Source organism: Erythrolamprus reginae, chromosome 6 (assembly GCF_031021105.1).
Source record: "Erythrolamprus reginae isolate rEryReg1 chromosome 6, rEryReg1.hap1, whole genome shotgun sequence".
Taxonomy (NCBI): domain Eukaryota; kingdom Metazoa; phylum Chordata; class Lepidosauria; order Squamata; family Dipsadidae; genus Erythrolamprus; species Erythrolamprus reginae.
Genome location: NC_091955.1, coordinates 34,985,516 through 35,005,509, shown reverse-complemented (window position 1 = coordinate 35,005,509; position 19,994 = coordinate 34,985,516). Strand labels below are relative to the sequence as shown.

At 45.7% G+C, this 19,994-nt stretch overlaps 1 protein-coding gene and 1 long non-coding RNA gene across 3 annotated transcripts in view; one reads left to right on the top strand and one right to left on the bottom strand.

Annotated features, from left to right (window-relative positions):
• Window positions 1–5,055: 5,055 nt before the first annotated feature.
• LOC139168968 (uncharacterized) lies at window positions 5,056–11,219 on the bottom strand. The gene is made up of 3 exons (XR_011559407.1): window positions 10,581–11,219; window positions 9,236–9,358; window positions 5,056–5,790 (listed from the first exon to the last, which is right to left on the bottom strand). It is a non-coding gene; the product is annotated as an uncharacterized lncRNA (long non-coding RNA).
• Window positions 11,220–12,703: 1,484 nt separating this feature from the next.
• Window positions 12,704–19,994, top strand: part of IFRD1 (interferon related developmental regulator 1) — a 28,415-nt gene continuing 21,124 nt past the window's right edge. The window contains exon 1 of one of the 2 annotated variants that reach the window (XM_070755498.1): window positions 12,704–13,096. In XM_070755498.1, the coding sequence (XP_070611599.1) occupies window positions 13,048–13,096 (49 nt within the window). In that variant the 5' untranslated portion in view covers window positions 12,704–13,047. The remainder of the gene's footprint in view (window positions 13,097–19,994) is intronic. The other variant, XM_070755499.1, reaches the window with a different exon arrangement.

Below are 19,994 nucleotides of genomic sequence, written 5' to 3'. Positions count from 1 at the left end.
AGATGGATTCATTTAAGGGTCAGGCAAACCCTATGGAATTACAAAGGAAATTAAAATAATGTAGAGATAAGTGTGAGGGGGAGGAAGAATCATATCTGAATTTGTCAGTCACATTCACACTCCTGAGTATATCATCTGCTTATATTAAAATTGCATGTATATAAATTACTAAAATCTAATGATATCTTCATGATAAACAAATCTATTTTATTCAATAAGCCTTTAATCTTATCTGATGCTCATGTAATTGCGTTGAATTTTCGTATATTTACGTCCTTGTTTTTTAAGTTATTACTTTTACCTTCCCGTTTTTTGTTACAGCATAGAGCAGCCTGAAAATAATGCCTATGTATAAAATACTGTATTTCAAATTCTCTTTACTTAATATACAGTCAGCTGATACAACATTGTCTCAAAAGTAATTAAAAGATGCAAGAAAAAATATGAAATCTGTGGCTTCCTCTCATTAAATACATTGCATACATTTTATAAAATTCCTTTTTTTGTCCAACTTGCTTCCTACAAAGAGTAATGATATGTTTCAGCTATCATCACTACAATGAAATTCTAAAGTTAAACCTCAAAAATCAAGAGCAATAACTATGAAGTGCAAAGCAGCATTGTATTTATTTGAAAAATAAAACAAAGGCAACCTTCATCTTTGGTGTCCAATAACACAAGAGATTCTCAGTCTTATACTATAGCTGGATGGTTCATAAGATAGAAAATTTTTATTTTGATTCCTGGCACAATTCTATCTTCAGTCATCTTATGATTGAACCTGCTTTAAATGAACACATTCAACAAATGAAAGCGAATATATTTGTCCCAGGATAAAGTTGCAGGATGCAATCTGGATTGGTGACTGGGTTCTGAGGGTTTCTCTTCTGAGATTTTAGACTCGTGCTAGAGCCCATTTCAGGGAACTCTCTAGGCAAGATTTGATCCCGTGCAAATTCAATTTCACTAGTCACTACACTGAGAAATACAACATGATAGAAAGAGCAGCTGTAGTTGTGATGCTCACCAAATATTTGTTTTCTTCCCTATATTCACAATAATGTAAATGGTAGATCACAGAAGGCCTGCACTTTTGAAGAAAATATATTACTGTTATAATGGATAAAATGTAAATATCAAGATATGCTGGGCAACATGGACATTATTATTCATCAAATATTAGCATTTTCAGAAGAAAAATCTTTCTCATAAGTGTTTAAAACTGATATATTTCAGCTATTTTGAAATAAAATTATGGTGTAAATGTGGGGAAAAAACACTTGTATACTATAGGTCAGTGGTGGCGAACCTTTTTTGATTCGCATACCAAAAGGCAGTGTGTACATGTGCTAGCATGTGTGCACATGCTACGTCCCTTCCCTCCCCGACATGCGCACCCTCATGCTGCCCCTGTGCATGCGCACAATCCCATCCCAGCGCATGCATACAGGAAACACTGAAGCCTGGCACAGTGAAAAGACAGCCAAGCGGGCAAACTGGAAGGTTGGAAAAACAGACTTCCGGTTTGCCCACTGTGCTGTTTTTTACACTCTGGAGGGTTTAGAGAAGCTTCCTGAAGCCCTGCAGTGCAAAAAACAGCACAACGGGCAAACCGGAAGCCAGGGTAAGAGACACGAAGGTCTGAAGGGAGGCTTGCCAGATAACCGATGTGTGTGTGCGAGGCAGCTCCCGGGGTTTGAATTAGGTGGGACTCACCCCACCCAGGTCCCTCCAAACAGGTCTTCCTGTGGTAGCCTCTGAAAGAAAGAAGGAAAGAAAGGAAAGAGACAGAGAGAAAGAAAAAAGGGAGGGAGGACCCTACCCTACCCAACTCTACCTGCTCCCACTTCCTGGGAGTTGCGCTGCTCCGAGTCTATGGAGAGGGGCGGCATACAAATCAAATAATAAATAAATAAATAAAAGATTGGCCAGCTGCCCTTCTTTGCCAAGATCTACACCAGCATCTCTGCCCTGCCCAGCTCCACCCGGTGCCATTTGCTAGAAGATGGGCTGCTGCCAGGACAGAAAGGGTTGCCCTCCCTCCCAGAGCACTTTCTTTCTTTTTTCCCTCTCCTGCCACCGAGAAGAGAAAAAGAGAAGGAAGGGAGGGGAAGAGAGATAGAGATAAGAAAGAAAGGAGGGAGGGAGGGAGGGAAGGAAGGAAGGAGGGAAGGATTGCTTTGAAATCACCGTGGAGCTTAGCTATGAAAAATTCCCTCCAGAAGAAACACTGAAAACCTATTGGGAGGACAAGAAGAATTCACTTATCAGGTAAATTTTCCCTCAAGAATGGTACTAAATCATTTTGGAACCCACCCCAATGACACTACAATATTGTGCTACATTTAATTAAATAGTACCCATGGTCATCGTTCCCTGTAAGCTGCGTGCGCACCCCAAAATACCCCCCGCACGCCCTTTTCCATGGGCGCGCGCTCCCCATCCCCCTGCCAGCCCGCGGGGGGGGCGGGGGCGGGGAGGTGCGGCAGCAGGAGGAAAGGGAGACGCGGCCGCCCCTGCCTCCCCATGGTGCCTCCGGCCAAACGCGCCCCTGGCTTCTCGGCCCCCCGCCTGCCCGATCCGCCGCCTCTCCTCCTCCGCCGCCTCCTGCCTTGGGGCGCGACTTCTGCCGTGGCGGTGGCAGCTGCGGGACGAAAGCGCTGCCAGCCAGCCAGGGGGCTGCTAAAGAGGGCTTTCTCCATGGGCTTCGGGAATGCCCGCCCCTCTCGTAGCCCCTTCGCTGGGAGCACTTTCGTCCCAGACTTCCAGCAAGGGGGCTGCAGTAGAGGCAGGGGAGGCGTTCCCGAAGCGCTCGGAGAAAGCGCTCTCGCAGCCCCCTCGCCGTCTGTGCCTCTGTTCCAGAGCTCCACCTCACAGCTGATCACCCTCCCGCCGCCCCACGACTACTACCGCTGCTGAGAGAAAGAGAAAAAGGGTGGGGAGAGATAGCAAGAGAGAGAAGAGAAAGAAAGCAATATATATAGAGAAAGAAAACAAGAGAGAAAGAGAGAGAGAGATGAAAGGGGGGAGAGATAGCAAGAGAAGAGAAAGAAAGCAAGAGAGATAGAAAGAAAGAGTGAGAGAAAAAGAAAGCAATAGAGAGAGAGAGAGAGCAAGAGGGGGAGAAAGAGAGAGAAATGACTCTTGATTTAAAGCATATGGTAAAAAGCACCCAAATAATAACAGAGAGAAAAAAAACCCAGCCGTTTGTGTGTGTGTGTGTGTGTGAACTCTTGAACCATTTCCAATAGCTCACCTCTAATTGGAAATGGTTCAAGAGTTCACACACACACACACACACAAGGGGGGGGAGACAGGGATGGAAAAAGAGAAGATAATAATAGTAATAGATTTTGGTTTTGTTTTATTATTAATTTCTTTTAATTAAAAAAAGGGAATTTTTTTCTTATTTATTTATTTTTCTATGCCACCCAGTCCCAAAGGGACTGTCGCTCAGACACTATACTTTTCCGCCCAAACCGGAAAAAAATTAGAGGGAACATTGCCCATGGTATTTACTAATGATCTATAGAAAACTGGCTTGCAAATTATGCTCTTTATCTATATTTAGTTGATAACTTTTATTATTTATTAATTTATTATTTATTTAATTGGATTTATATGCCACCTCCCTATAGAATCTAGAGATGATGGCGATCCTTTTTTCCCTCAGGTGCCGAAAGAGCATGGGTGCGTGCTATCGTGCATGCGCAAGTGCCCACAACCATAATTCAATACCTGGGTAGGGTGAAAACAGCTTCCCCCACCCTCCATAGGCACTCTGGAAACTGGAAATGGCCTGTTTCCCAATTTCTGGTGGGCCTATTAGGCTCATATTTTGCCTTCCCCAGGCTCCAAAGGCTTTCCTGGAGCTGAGGGAGTAAAAATGCCTTCCCCCTACCCCTGGAAGCTCTCTGAAAGCCAAAAACACCTGAAAGCCAAAAACTGTCTGAAAGCCAAAATTTGCTGGCCAGCAAACACATGCACATTGAAGCTGAGCTAGGGGAACAACTCCCGTGCCAGCAGATATGGCTCCGTGTGCCACCTGTGGCACCCGTGCCATAGGTTCGCCGTCACTGTCCTAGGAACTCTAGACGGCTCACAGTAAAAATATAAAACATCAATAATAGTACAAAAGCATCTAAAACAGTTTAAAAACAATTTGCAATACATACAATTAAATGCACATTTATTGTGCATTCACAATAAAGGTTTGAATGATTGATTAGAAACTGAGGTCACTTAGATAAATCTATTACTTAATTACTTAGCTTACACATTTTCCAACATGACAAATATATTAGTAAAATTGATACATAAACTCTTATGAATCATAGCCTTTAAAAACCATTATGAACATTTCTTATATTATCTTCTCTCATATAAAATATGCTCCACTATCACATACTGTAGTAGCAGTTTGAGAAACCATTAACTCCTTTTTAACTTTACAAAGTACAGTGGTACCTCTACTTAAGAATGCCTCTACTTAAGAACTTTTCTAGATAAGAACCAGGTACTCAAGATTTTTTTGCCTCTACAGTACTTAAGAACCATTTTCTACTTAAGAACCCAAGCCCAGAAAAAATTCCCAGGAAATTTGAGAGCAGCATGAAGGCCTGGCCAGTTTCCCGCCATTCCCCCTTTAATCCTGGCCATCTCGGGCTTTTCTGGGCTGCCAGAGGAGCCTTTTGGTAGCGCTTAAGGAGGCTTTGGCAGCGCAGAGCGGAGCATTTTCCTTTCTTGGGTGCTTGGAGAGGGAATAAACCACTTCACTGTGGTGACTCCCCCACACTGCCTCTCATACACCAGGTGCGAGGTTGCCTCCCGGAGCGTCTGGGCACAGAAAGGCAAAAGGGGGTGCTCACCTCACCTTCTTCCTTCGGCAGCAACTGTTCTCCTCCTCTTCTTCCTACCCAAATTCCGAGCTTTTATTTCTTTCCTAATGGATTTGCAAATATTGTTTGCATTTACATTGATTCTGTGTGCTGAAATTTGATGAAAAAGTTCACACGAGATGTTTGGACAAAGAGAACAGTAATGTTTATTCTCTGTGGGTATACCAAAAACGGTTTGCAAAGCAGGTACTCTTCATAAGGGAAGAGACAGTTTTACAGAAGCTAAAGAGCAGGTTATATACTATTACATAGAAGTCCTTCACCTATGACAGAGATACACAGAATTCCTCAACTTATGACAGAGATACACAGAATTCCTCAACCTATGACAAAGGTACACATAATTCCTTGCCTAAATATGGTCTATATCCTGTTTCCTTTCTCCTAAAGATGAATAGTACCTTATATGGTTTATCATATGCCCTAAACAGATATGAATTGGGTAACTTTCCCTTCCGCAAGAGCAACAGATGCTTATCAGCAAACATTTGTCTTCTTAAAACAGAATTTAAACAATAGACACAAACCTTAAAAACAGGAAATACTTATCTTCTGAAAAGAGAATTTAAACAACATTTATCTTCTGAAAACAGAATTTGAACAACAGACATTGATCTTCTGAAAACAAAATTTAAACTATTTTATACACAATGTATTCTTCCTTCAATTCCTTCATTTCTCTTCTTTGTTTTCTTTAATACAAAACTATTTAAGATTTCCCCCCCCCCAACAGTTTGCCTTTTTTTCTTCATTACTCATTTTCTCTTCCTGAATAGTTTGCTGTTCATTCTCCAGTATTTTCAACTTGTCCCCAATCTCTTTCATTACCAATATAGTTTTAATTGATTATTGACTGGATACAATACTTTCAATGGAACTCTGGACAAAACTTCTAATTAAGGAAACAAGACATGGTAACATTAGTTCATAGATTATTCTCGGGCATGGTAATATTCTCAGGCACAGTCTTATTGGTTCCAGTGGTAATATTTAAAACTATCATTATTTCACAAGGGACATATCGAATATTAGGGGCATGGGAATCTATTCTATTTACCCACCACCTACTCACAATTGGATTTTGTAGCATCCATTAACTTTCTCCTTGTGTAATATTAGCCTCATCGTATGGTATGCTTATATTCCATTCTGCTGCTTCCCAGGGCCATTGATCCCCTACATTTGTTCCTCCACACACATAACAATTGGACCCATTTAACGTCTGAGCAAAAGTTTCAGAAATTGTTAAGAACAAATTTCTGGCTACCTCTGGTACCTCAAAAGGTTTCTCAATCTCTTCCCAAAATCTGAGAAGATCTTACTTAACGGGCTTCCTTCTTTTACTAACTTACTAATTTTTATTTTTATTTTATCATCATCATCATCATCATCATCATCATCATCATCTTATTATAAAATAAACATCCAGGGTCAATCCTAGATCCATATATTCTTATTCCATGTTGACTTCCCCATTTACTTATAAACTCTTGTGGATTATTTATGGTAAAATTAACATAATTACACTTATTGTTCTCACAATTGCTTTGCACATTTACTTTGGTAAGGTGTTTGCTGGCTCCAGGGTTAGTGTTGCATGTTGCCCGTCCTACACAATTCAAATAAGGACAGTATTTTTCATCAACACTGTTAGTCTCCTCCCATTTTTGAGGGCAGATATATTTGTCATTATATAGATATGTTCTTTGTCAATACATATTCCCTCATCCAGTGAGTACTTTAGCCAACTGGCAAGCTTCCAAGAGTTGAAGTTTTACTAGTAGGATTTTTTTCCACACACACTTTAGAATGAAGCTTTCCTTGATCATTTCCCTCCTTTATTTCTAACCAATACTGAAGAGGGTTTTCCTTTGGATCATAACATCATTTTGTCTTGTTGTTTGCATACATGATATGTTATATCTCTAAATTGACACCGCAAAGCTTTCCTTGTACACTCATATAACTTGTTCTAGCAATAATCTTGTTCTGTTTCATCTACACACGGAAACACCTGATTAAGTGGACAAGGCCATTGGAGCTGTGAGTTCCGCCACCGGTCTACTGGATCCGTGTCCCTCTTGGTTGGTTTCGGCCAGTCGAGAGGTGACACGGAGCTGGGTCCAGGAGATTGTCAACGCCTCCTTGGGGAGGGGGTGCTTTCCGGCTCCTTATAAGGGGGCACTTGTGCACCCCCTCCTCAAGAAGCCTTCCCTGGACCCAGCCGTGCTCAATAACTACCATCCAGTCTTTAACCTTCCTTTTATGGGGAAGGTTGTTGAGAAGGTTGTTTGCCGTCAGGCATGGGGGAACTGAAACATCTTCCCCTGGGCATGTCTAATTTATGTATGGTATGCTTGTGTGTATGTCTGTTAGTATATGGGGTCTTTTTTAAATCTTTAATATTTTAAATTGTCAGATTATTTATGATTTGTTTCCACGTGTTGTGAGCCGCCCCGAGTCTTCGGAGAGGGGCGGCATACAAATCTAAGTAATAAATAAATAAATAAATAAATAAATAAAGGTGGTGGCGCTTCAACTCCAGCGGTCGTTGAAAGAAGCCAATTATCTAGGTCCTCAACAGTATGGATTCAGGCCCGGCTACAGCACGGAAACTGCTTTGGTCGTGCTGATGGATGATCTTTGGCGGGCCCGGGACAGGGGCTTGTCCTCTGTCCTGGTGCTTCTTGACCTCTCAGCGGCTTTCAATACCATCGACCATGGTATCCTTCTGTGCCGGCTGGGGGGGTTGAGAGTGGGAGGCACTGTTCTTCAGTGGTTTTCCTCCTACCTCTCCGGTCGGTCGCAGTCGGTGTTAGTGGGGAGTCAGAGGTCAACCTCTAGGTCTCTCCCTTGTGGGGTGCCTCAGGGGTTGGTCCTCTCCCCCCTGCTATTTAATATGTACATGAAACCGCTGGATGAGATCATCCAAGGGCATGGGGTGAGGTATCATCAATATGCCGATGATACCCAGTTATACATCTCCACCCCTTGTCCAGTCAATGAAGCAGTGGAAGTGATGTGCCGGTGCCTGGAGGCTTTTGGGACCTGAATGGGTGTCAACAAACTCAAACTCAACCCAGACAAGACGGCGTGGCTGTGGGTCTTGCCTCCCAAGGACAATTCCATCTCTCCGTCCATTACCCTGTGGGGAGAATCATTGACCCCTCCAGCTGGAGCTTCTCTGGCGTCGGCAGCATGTCCTTTGGGGCCCAGCAGGAGGGCACCGGCAGCGAGAGCAGGAGGGCGCCATCAGCAGCGGTACCAGGTAGTAGCCGGGGGATGGCAGTGGCAAGAGCTCAATCCATCCGTCATCTACTGGCTTTTTGGTTCAAGACCAAAAAGAGAGGTGCTAACTACCACAGCTCCTCTACCAATTAATTTTATGTTTTCTTTCACTAACACTGAAAATATTTAAATAATTTCTGTAACAATTTCTAAAGAGCAACAACTTGTGCTGTTAACAAATAAGCCCTAAAGTGGAACACCTTGTCTTCTAAATTTTCAAAATCAGTGTGTCCCATACACAGACATAAAGAAAGAACAGCCCTTGTCTTTCTTTCTTTTCTTTTTTTTTAAAGAAAACAATCTTAATAGGTATTCTAAGTTAATTCTCTGAAATGTATTTGGGGCAAACTTTAGAATCATTGCTTTGCTTTTAATAAAATGAATCAGATTCAACTTCTATTCAAATGGAAGCAAATTCTCATAGATTAAAACATTTACAAATCTAAACAAAATATTTTCAAATTGTTTTCTTTATATATATATATATTTAAACTTTTTAAATCTCAAATTATCTTCAAAAAAAGAATCAAATCAAAACAGTGAAAGGCTTTATGAATACGTTGCACATTGACCCCTCCTTTCTCAAGCAAGGAGATGGGGGAGTGAGGAAAAAAAACTGTTAAAAGCCAGCAGCTATACTGAAAAGGGGGGAAAGGGGGGCTATCCTTTCTCTCTTACTCCTTCAAGGCAAAAGAATCCTTGACAAGGAAAATGTTATATATATATATGTATAACCGCAAAGTAGCGAGGGATTACTGTATATATATATATATATATATATATATATATATATATATATATATATCGCTACTTCGCGGTTCATCTTTAATGGATTCGCTACTTCAGGGGTTTTCAAAGGGGGCTTAAATCCATTGAATCCATTGAAAATTTTAAATCCATTAAAATTCATAAAATTCTTCTACAGTACAGTACTCTATTAAAGAAACTGGTAGGATATCACATGTAGTTCCAGCTAAGAAACATTATAGAATGTCTGTTTAATGCAAAAGGTGGGTTTTAAATACTCGTTAAATACATAAAAAATATACCTTTCTTCTACTTCACGGAAATTCATTTCTCACGGGTAGTCTTGAAACACATCCCCCGCGAAAAACAAGGGATCACTGTATATATATACACAGAAATGTAATACTTTTCTCCACTCATCATTCCTTCAAAAAAAAAAAATTCCCTTCCAGATTTAGTAAATAACATACATTTCCTTCCAGCTTACTGTTTTAAAGAATCAAAAATGCATTCACACCAATTTTTTCTTACTGCTTGTATAGATCATTTTCACATCAAAATTCCATTTCATACAAATCAATCCACAATTATTCCAGGGAGCTTTTTCATATGCTTATGAGTTCCATTCTACACACAAACACACACACATAATTAATTTGCCGGCTGGCCAAACATATCACAATCAATCCAATTCTACACATCTTTATTATGTTAAATCCCCTATTAATCACTCAGCCCCTTTTCTTATTTATTTATTTATTTATTTTGTCCAATACACAATAATACACAATGAAGGCTATAGAGGATATAGTAGAGAAGACATACGAGATATAGGAGAAACTATAGGACAGGGGACGGAAGGCACTTTAGTGCGCTTATGTACGCCCCTTACTGACCTCTTAGGAATCTGGAGAGGTCAACCGTTGATAGTCTAAGGGTAAAATGTTGGGGGTTAGGGGATGATACTGCGGAGTCCGGTAATGAGTTCCACGCTTCAACAACCCGATTACTAAAGTCATATTTTTTACAGTCAAGTTTGGAGCGGTTAATGTTAAGCTTAAATCTGTTGTGTGCTCTTGTGTTGTTGTGGTTGAAGCTGAAGTAGTCTTTGACAGGCAGGACATTGCAACATATGATTTTGTGGGCAATACTTAGATCATGTTTAAGGCGTTGTAGTTATAAGCTTTCAAGACCCAGGATTGTAAGTCTAGTTTCGTAGGGTATTCTGTTCTGAGTGGAGGAATGAAGGGCTCTTCTTGTGAAGTATCTTTGAACATTTTCAAGGGTGTTAATGTCTGAGATGCAATATGGGTTCCAAACAGATGAGCTGTATTCTTGCCCTTGGATGTTAATTGTAGTTTCCCACTAGGTTTTCTCTGTTGGAGTTTCCCACTATTGAGAGTTTCAATTCACACTTTACCAACTTTCGTGCCTCCTTCTCTGGCCAATTCCCTCGCGGGAGGATGGAACCACAAATCAGGAGTCAACTCTCATGTTGTCCTGCAGATCCTCTAATAGGACCCCTCAAAAGGACGTCTCACCACGCACACTCAATAGTCTCCAAACGACCTAGCCTACCTGCCCAATAACCGTCTGAGTAAGTAGTCCCTTAGTTGTAAAATGCCATAGCAAAATACAGGTACTTACCAGACCTGTGCACAGGGTTGCCCAGTCCTCGAAGGACCTTCTATTATTTCTCTTTGTCTCTTCCTCTTTCTGCCTCCTTGTCCTAGTGATCTCGTTTAGCCAATTTTATGGGTCTACCAGAGCCAATCGCCAATCCATGGAGATCTGTCTTCTGTCAAAATGGGACAGGGTGCACCTAAAGACACTCCTCCCTGGAAAGCCGACAGGATGGAATCCAGGATGAGCCCACAAGCTGTGCACTGAAATTTGATTAAAAAGTTCACACGAGACATTTGGACAAAGAGAACAAAAATATTTATTCTCTCTGGGTATACCAAAAACGGTTTGCAAAGCGGATACTCTTCATAAGGGAAGAGCAGGTTATATACTATTACACAGAAGTCCTCAACCTATGACAGAGATACACAGAATTCCTCAACCTATGACAGAGGTACACAGAATTTCTTGCCTAAATATGGTGTACATCCTGTTTCCTTTCTCCTAAAGATGAATACAGTAGTACCTAATATGGTTTATCATATGCCCTAAACAGATATGAATTGAGTAACTGTCCCTTCTGCAAGAGCAGCAGATGCTTATCAGCAAACACTTATCTTCTTAAAACAGAATTTAAACAATAGACACAAAACTTAAAAACAGGAAATACTCATCTTCTGAAAAGAGAATTTAAACAACAGACATTTATCTTTTGAAAACAGAATCTGAACAACAGACGTTGAACTTCTGAAAACAAAATTTAAACTATTTTATACACAATGTATTTTTCCTTCAATTCCTATGGGAAAAATTGCTTCTACTTAAGAACGTTTCTACTTAAGAACCTGGTCACGGAATGAATTAAGTTCTTAAGTAGAGGTACCACTTTATTTAAACGTTTTATTATGTTGCATAGACAAATGGGAAAATTCAGAAAAAAAAAGATTATAAAAAAAATACTGCTGGGAAGTTCCAACTTTTTTTAAATTACCAGATATTTTATTTGGATTCCAAACCTAAACTTGTAGTTTCACCTGACCATTTAAAAAAAAATCTGAAAGGTTTATATGTATATGCTTAGTAATTTCTGATCAGAATAACAGAGTTGGAAGGGTCATCTGGTCCAACCCCCTGCTCAAGCTGAAAACGCCATATCATTTCTGACAAGTGGCTGTCCAGTCTCTTCTTGAAAGAATCCAATGATGAAGCACCCACGTCTGAAGGCTGAAAATGTCTAATTTCTAGGTTGAATCTCTTCTTGTTCAGTTTCCATCCATTGTTCCTTGTCTGGACTTCAGGTGCTTTGGCGAATAGGTTCCCCATCTACCCTGCCCATCTGCCTCTTTGTGACAGCCTTCAAATATTGGAACATTGCTATCAAGTCTCATCTGGTCTTTCTTTTCACTAGACTAGCATGTTTGGTTCTTGCAACCGTTCTTCATGTTTTAACTTCCAGGTCCATAATCATCCTTGTTGCTCTTCTTTGCACTTTTTCTAAGTCTCAGTATCTTTTTTTAAAAATAGTGTGGTGACCAAAACTGGCTGCAGTATTTTAGGTGTGGCTGCCACCACTCATTCTGGTTAGTGTAGTTCTTTTGTAATGAAAAGAAATACTGATAAGAAATCTGTAAAATAAATATTTTTTCTTTTTCTTTTATGATATCTCTACTTTATGATGGTTGCTGCTATCTAGTTTCTCATATTGCTATCTTTGTACATTTTCGCTACACTGCAAACATCCACACATACCCTTGTAATTACCCCAAAAACCCTTTTGGAAGTTGTTGGAGCCGAGAAAAATAGTGAACCGTACCCGCAGCGTCTGCGAGATTCTGCCTTCTTGCTTTCAAAAGGTCAGACCAGGACACGGGTAGAAGCAAATTGGCGACGTGAGAACTTTACCCACCGTAATGGCTCCAAAGCTACAAACTACATTTCCCAGCATGCAAAGCTGCCTAGAAACTTCCGTCCACCGGGAAAATCGACGCAAGTCGTCGCCCTGTAAACAAAAGCGGTCATTAGCGAACAGAATACAAAACTGTAGAGGCCGGACATCGACGCACGATCTCTCGCTGAAATGTCATTAGAGCGATGGGTTCTATTGGCTCTTTTAAAGCCACACCCTAAATATCATTAAGCCCGCCTCTGTTGCTTCCAGGCTGTGTATAAAAGTCGCGTCAGCAGCAGCTCTGCGTCTTTATTTTCTGGCGTCTGAGAGGAGAAAGATGTATCGATTCCGTTCACAGGCATCCACGGGGATTTCTACGGTTGCTGCAGCTTTGCTCATCACCTGCCTTCCTCAATCATATCCACTGCCTCGGTCCGGGAAGCCGGCCTCTGAAAGACATTTCTATAGTAAAAAGCGCTCCTGGTCTTCCATCGGCTGATTGTCATTGCCGCCCGACGAAGGGAAGAAATAAAGCCAGAGGCGGAGGCCTCGGTGCCGGATCGCCAGTAGAAGCCGCGCGGAGAGACTACCGTTGCCGCTGCCATGCCCAAATCGAAGCGGCGAGGAGGGGGTACCTCGCGCGGAACATCAGGTGAATGGATTGGCGCTTACAGGTTGCCGCCGTGAGCCATTCTGGGTAGTGTAGTTCTCAATGACTGGCGGCGACTCCTATTAGCTTGTGCTATAGAGTGGTATGGGGGAGGGGAAGCCGGCTTTGCAGGCCGCGGCGTATAATTTTTCGTAGATGTAGGGTGTGTTTGGCTGCGGATGTGGGCGACGCCTTGGATTCGGCCCTGCCCTGTCTTTCCATGGCGTAGCCAAACTACACAGTGTGGTCTGGTGTCTCGGGAAACTAGAAATGTGAAACAGTGACGCCTGAACTCCTGTTCGCTGTAATTCATACAGGAATTCAAGATACTATTGCAGAGTATTTCTTCAACGAAGCTTTTGGTTTTGCTTGTAAAACTAAACTGTTACTTTTATTTGGCTGCTTCCACGAGAAATGGTCTCGGTAGTGGTGATCAACGGAAATTATCTTTAAATAAAAGATTTAAATAGCACTTAAAAAAAATAGAAAATAGAATTAAAAAATAGGGAAGTGAAAAATTACAAATCTGAAAACCTGCAGTCCAATGTGTTTTCCAAATATATTGGGAGCAAGACATTTTTACAAGCAGTGCTTGCTACTGATAGAATATAAAAGTTTTTATAAAAATATAAATCTAAAAGTCAGTGTCCAGCTCACAGAAACAAACTTTTTAAGGCAGCATTATTAGCTTGCCAAGAATAACTAATACAGTGATCCCCCGCTCGTTGCGAGGGTTCCGTTCCAGGACCCCCCGCAACGAGCGGGTTTTCGCGAAGTAGCGCTGCGGAAGTAAAAACACCATCTGCGCATGTGCAGATGGTGTTTTTACTTCCGCAGCGCTAGCGAGGAGCTGAAGATTGAGGACTCAGCTCGGAAGCTGCACGGGTGTTTTAAAAGGTCTCTGCCGGCATGGGGGGCTTCTTAGCACCCCCCCAAACCCGAGTTGGGGGTTCGGGGGGTGGTAGGAAGCCCCCCATGCCGGCGGAGACCTTTTAAAATACCCGTGCAGCTTCCGAGCTGAGTCCTCAAGCCAAGCGCAGAAGTTAGCCTTGAATCCCTTTGAATCCCGCCGCTTCTGCTGGATACGGGCGATGGGGGGGCGAGCTGCCACAGCCCCTGGCTTCCGCGCCGCTCGTCCCACCCACCGCCCGTATCCAGCAGAAGCTGCTGGATTCAAAGTGCTGCTGGGAGCCGCAGGCGAAAGGAGCTCGGGCATCGGAGCGCGGCGCCAGGCATTGTTCTCCGGACCCCGCCCGCTCAGCCCCTTTCCCTCTCCAGGCTGCGGGCGGGGTCCGGAGAACAATGCCCGAGCTCCTTTCTCCTGCGGCTCGCAGCCCACCGCCTGTCTCCTGCTGCCCGGTTTAGCCAGGACACGAGCGGCGAAATGACTTGGAGGAATGTGAAGCTGAAACCGGCCGGTTTAGACATTTCGCCGCTCGTGTCCTGGCTAAACCGGGCAGCAGGAGACAGGCTTTGAGTTTTGGCTGCGGGGGGAGAAGTAGGACTTTCCTATCTGATTCCCTCTCTGTGCTGATTCGCTCTCTGTGCTCAAGATAGCCGCTACTGCAGCTTCAGCCCCTGCGGGCTGCCGAGGAGCACCCTGCTCCTTCGCCCCTTCTGCCTGGCAGCCACTCTGTGCAGCGCTAATCCCACCCAGCTTGCATCCCCCGGCCCCCACTTGCCCGCAGCAGCCACACTATGGCTGTGAGTCAACAGGGGCCATGGGGCGCAAACCAGATGGGCGGCAGCTTGTTTAAGGTTGCGGCCGATTCCACCGGGATTGGCGGGGCGCCGCTCCTGATCCGGCTTTCCACGCGAAGGTAGCCTCTGCTGCAGACGGAGGCAGAGAGACGAGAAGTAAAAAGAGAGGGGGGAAGTGCAGCAGCGGCAAGGCAAGGAAGGCTTCGGAGGTGAAACCATGACTTTCCCATTGGGCGCCCGCGAGCCTGCTCGGGTGGCCTCCAGCCAGCTGCTAAAGCTCCGAGCCTGCTTCACCGGGCGGCACTCAATTTGCAGAAGTTTCTCCTTTGTTGGGGAAGTCGCGCGGCTTCCAGGAGAGGGTACATTTTTCCCCCTCCCCCCAAAAAGCAGATTGCAATCTTTCTGATAGGATTGCTTCCCAGAAAGCTGTGTTTTGCTTAAAGTATTAAATCTGGACGGACTCCTGGCTGCTGGGTTAGTTCATTGCTAGCTGCGGAAACGATAGAAATTCAAAACTTCCGTTAATATAAATGAGAGATTTGGGCCACAGAGAATGTTGCTCCGGACTACGTACAGTACAGGAAGTTTTGGCTGCGGGGGGAGAAGTAGGACTTTCCTAACTCCCTCGCCCCGCAGCCAAAACTCAAAGCCTGTCTCCTGCTGCCCGGTTTAGCCAGGACACGAGCGGCGAAATGACTTGGAGGAATGTGAAGCTGAAACCGGCCGGTTTCAGCTTCACATTCCTCCAAGTCATTTCGCCGCTCGTGTCCTGGCTAAACCGGGCAGCAGGAGACAGGCGGTGGGCTGGGAGCCGCAGGCGAAAGGAGCTCGGGCATTGTTCTCCGGACCCCGCCCGCAGCCTGGAGAGGGAAAGGGCCGCCGCGGGGCTGAGCGGGCGGGGTCCGGAGAACAATGCCTGGCGCCGCGCTCCGATGCCCGAGCTCCTTTCGCCTGCAGCTCCCAGCCCACCGCCTCGCTGGTTGGCTTCTCCTCCTGCTCAGCCTCGCCACGGCCTTTGTGCGCGGCTTGTCCCGACAGCCCCCCACCCCAGCACTTTGAATCCAGCAGCTTCTGCTGGATACGGGCGGTGGGTGGGACGAGCGGCGCGGAAGCCAGGGGCTGTGGCAGCTCGCCCCCCCATCGCCCGTATCCAGCAGAAGCGGCGGGATTCAAAGTGCTGGGGTGGGGGGTGTCCCGACAGCCCCCCACCCCAGCACTTTGAATCCAGCAGCTTCTGCTGGATACGGGCGGTGGGTGGGACGAGCGGCGCGGAAGCCAGGGGCTGTGGCAGCTCGCCCCCCCATCGCCCATATCCAGCAGAAGCGGCGGGATTCAAAGTGCTGGGGTGGGGGGTGTCCCGACAGCCCCCCACCCCAGCACTTTGAATCCAGCAGCTTCTGCTGGATACGGGCGGTGGGTGGGACGAGCGGCGCGGAAGCCAGGGGCTGTGACAGCTCGCCCCGCCCATCGCCCGTATCCAGCAGAAGCGGCGGGATTCAAAGGGATTCAAGGCTAACTTCTGCGCTTGGCTTGAGGACTCAGCTGGGAAGCGGCACGGGTGTTTTAAAAGGTCTCCGCCGGCATGGGGGGCTTCCTACCACCCCCCGAACCCCCAACCCGGGTTTGGGGGGGTGCTAAGAAGCCCCCCATGCCGGTGGAGACCTTTTAAAACACCCGTGCCGCTTCCCAACTGAGTCCCAAAGCCAAACGAACCCGGGTGGCCGGGCGAGCAGCGAGCAAATGGCGGGTGGCCGGGCGAAGGGCGGGCGAACGGCGGGCGAGCGGGTGCTGGGGGGGGGATTCTCGCCCTCCCGCCAGCAAGAGGGGGAAGACCCAGGGAAGCCGCCCAGCAGCTGATCTGCCCGGCGGGGAACACCATCTACGCGTGGCCATAGGAAAAAGGGCGCATGCGCAGATGGTGTTTTTACTTCCGGGTTGAAAAATCACGATGTAGCCCGTTCGCAATGGTCGGGGACGCAATAACCGGGGGATCACTGTAGTGGCATTCAGAGGAATAAAAATTATTTAAACAAGTTGTGTAGGCCTTCCATTTTTGGTAAAATCTTTTTTTCTAGTTGAGCAAGAACATCTCGTAAGACGGGTGTCAAACTCGAGGCCAGGGGGCTGCATCCAGCCCACAGGGGTTTTAGATCTGGCCCATAGAGCTTCCCTGGAAGCCGATGGTAGTGCCTCTGCCAGCAAAAATGGAACTTGGGAGGACTGCATGAGGGTCCCCAGAACTGTTTTAGCTGGAAGAGGGCTGCAGGAGACCTGTGCAGGCAAAAATGGAGCCCGGAAGCCTGTTTTCACTGGCAAAGTGCTCAGGCCAACAGAGTCACCCCTGACGTGAGTGATGTTGAGCTGGCCATGCTCACCCTGGCCACACTACCTCGGCCTCCTGAAATCAAATACACCCGTGATGTGTCCCCTCAGTGAAACTCGTCTTAGGGGGATAACTCCTTCCACACAGTTGGAAGAGAACTTGGATTTTTCCTAATCCTCCTTCCTGTGGGAAGGGATGCTCCCACTTCCTGAGATTGAATTTATATAGCCGCCTGTTCACCCATGATGACTCAAGAAGGCTTATGGAATATAAAACCACATTTAAAACAATAAAATGATTAAAAATAAATTAATTAATATAGTGTAATATAATAAAATCACTCTCCAGTGACAGTGGATCACATGAGCAATTTCGTGGGGTCCTTTGCATTCTGCTACCCCAGACCCGCTGGCAGAACCAGGTCTTCAGTGCCTTCCAGAAGAGTACTGCCATGGGTGCCATTCTAATCTCTGGAGGAATGATGTTCCAGAGAGAGGGAGCCACCACGGAGAAGGACCTCCTTCTGGATCCCACCAGTTATCTCTCCATTGGGAATGGGACTTGCAGGATTCCCTGCCTCTCCGCTCTGATGGGTCAGATAGATATGACCAGCAAGAGACAGTCCCTCAGATAACTTGGTCCCAAGCCATGAAGGACTTTAAAGGTGACAACCAGCATCTTGAATTGCATCTGGAAACAAATTGGCAGTCAGTGCAGTTCTCACAGGAGAGGTGATACATGTGCATATCAGCATCTGTACAAAACTCTAGAAGCCATTGCATTTTGCACCAACTGCTCTTCAAGGGCAGCCCCATAAGGAGTGTGTTGCAATAGTCAAGATGGGAAATGACACCCAATCCAAGACCAAAGATAGCAATTCTCCCGCAGCCAACGAACCCCAAACCCAGAGTCATTCGATCTTACCATGATTTAGTTTCAGTCCATTGCTCCCCATCCAGCCCCCAACAGCTTCCAGCCACTGCAAGAGGGAGGACACAGCGTCACTTAACTCACCACTAGTGATGGGCGAACCCAAGTTCAGGTTCAGTGGATTCAGGCGAACTTTGCAAAAAATTTGGGTGACATCACAGAACCCCGAACTCCGAACTTTAAAAAAGAGAGCCGCGGAAGGCAGCGCAGCCCTGTGCTTGCCCACACACACAAATTAAATTTGCAGGAGGGTGAACGAGTAGCAGGCATCACCCTTTTCACAGTAATTTTGTGTGATGGAAGGCCATGCGCTCTGTGGCGCCATCAGTCCCTGGCCGCTGTGACCACTAGTAACAGCTTGAGGCTTCAGCTTACACAGAAAAAGGAAAGGCAGAGAAAGAAGGTGTCACTGCGGTTGACCCAAATGTACATTTAGAGAGAGCGCTAGTGGCTTTGTCTTGCGTAGAAAAGGAAAGGCAGAGAAAGAAGGTGGTCCTGTGGTTGACCCAAATGTACATTACAGGTTCTCAGAACAAATCTGTGCAAAAAATAGGTTTATTGAACACAAACTTTAGTCAAACACAAACTACTGTATACCCAAACTTTCACCATAAAAATATAACTGACTATATATATGCATACATAACATGAGGAATTTTACGACTGTCTGTGAGGGTGTTGTTGGTGTTGGTGGTAGCGAACGCTCTAACCACTCACTGAGGTGGTGGCACAGCAACGTCCTGTGATCCACGACTGGTTCATTTTTAGAAATGACAGTATATCCACGTTGACTGTGGATAGGCGGATCCTTCTATCAGTGATGACCCCTCCTGCGGTGCTGAACACACGCTCTGACAGGATGCTTGCCGCAGTGCAGGCCAGCACTTCCAGACCACTCTGGCCATGTGTTCAATTTTCCTACCCAAAAATTGAAGTTGGTGGAGGCATTGCTAAGAACCATCATGCGCATGGAAAGGTATTCGTCCACCATGCAGGTCACGTGATGCCTTCTGCTATGGGGCATCACATCCGAGGGTGGTGCATCTGTGTGGAGGTCGAATTAAGGTATCATGCATATTTGCAACGTCTTCCAATGTGGTGCTGCCAGTGTCCCTGCTGCGTTGCCGACTGTGTCCTACTTCTGCTCCCATTCCGCGTGCCACCACTGGGCACTCCAATTGTTCTGGGAACTCTTCCAATAGTGTGTCCACGAGCAGATGCTTATACTCGCCTATTCTGTGCTCCTGCTCGGCCGCTCGTATGAAGGAGGTGATGCAATCCTTATAATGGGGATCCAGCAGGGCGGCCACCCAGTAACTGGCCAAGTCGAGGATGCGGGCTACCCTGGGGGTCGTTCCGCAGGCACTGGAGCATGTAGTGGGTCATGTGAGCCAGGCTGCCCGGAGTCAAGGCGATGTTTTCATCAATAGGTCTCTCCTCCTCCTCTTCCTCCTGCTCCTCCCTCCAGCCACGCTCCATTGGTGCCCGTGAGCCGCCCTGCTGCAAATCCCCCTCCTCCTCCTCCTGCCCCAAAAACTCTACGCTGGCTGGACAGCGGAGTACCTGGCTGCTGTCGGCACAGCCTCCCACCTTGCGAGACATGGATTTTCTGTGAAAAGGCCTTACTCCGCCTGCTCCTCCTGTTCCGCCTGCCGTTCTGTTTCCTCTTGTCGCACAACCTGCATGGCCTGAAGGGTTTTTTCCAGTAGGCAAACCATGGGGATGGTAGCACTGACGACAGAATTGTCAGCACTGACCATATTGGTGACATACTGGAAGACGTTCAAGATGGAACAAATGTCCCTCATGGAGGTCCACTCATTGGGGGTAAAGTGCTGTGGGTCTGCACTTCGACTTGGCCGTGTGTTATGAAACTGGTAATCCACTATTACCTGCTGTTGCTCACACACCCTTTTAAGCATATGCAGTGTGGAATTCCACCTGGTT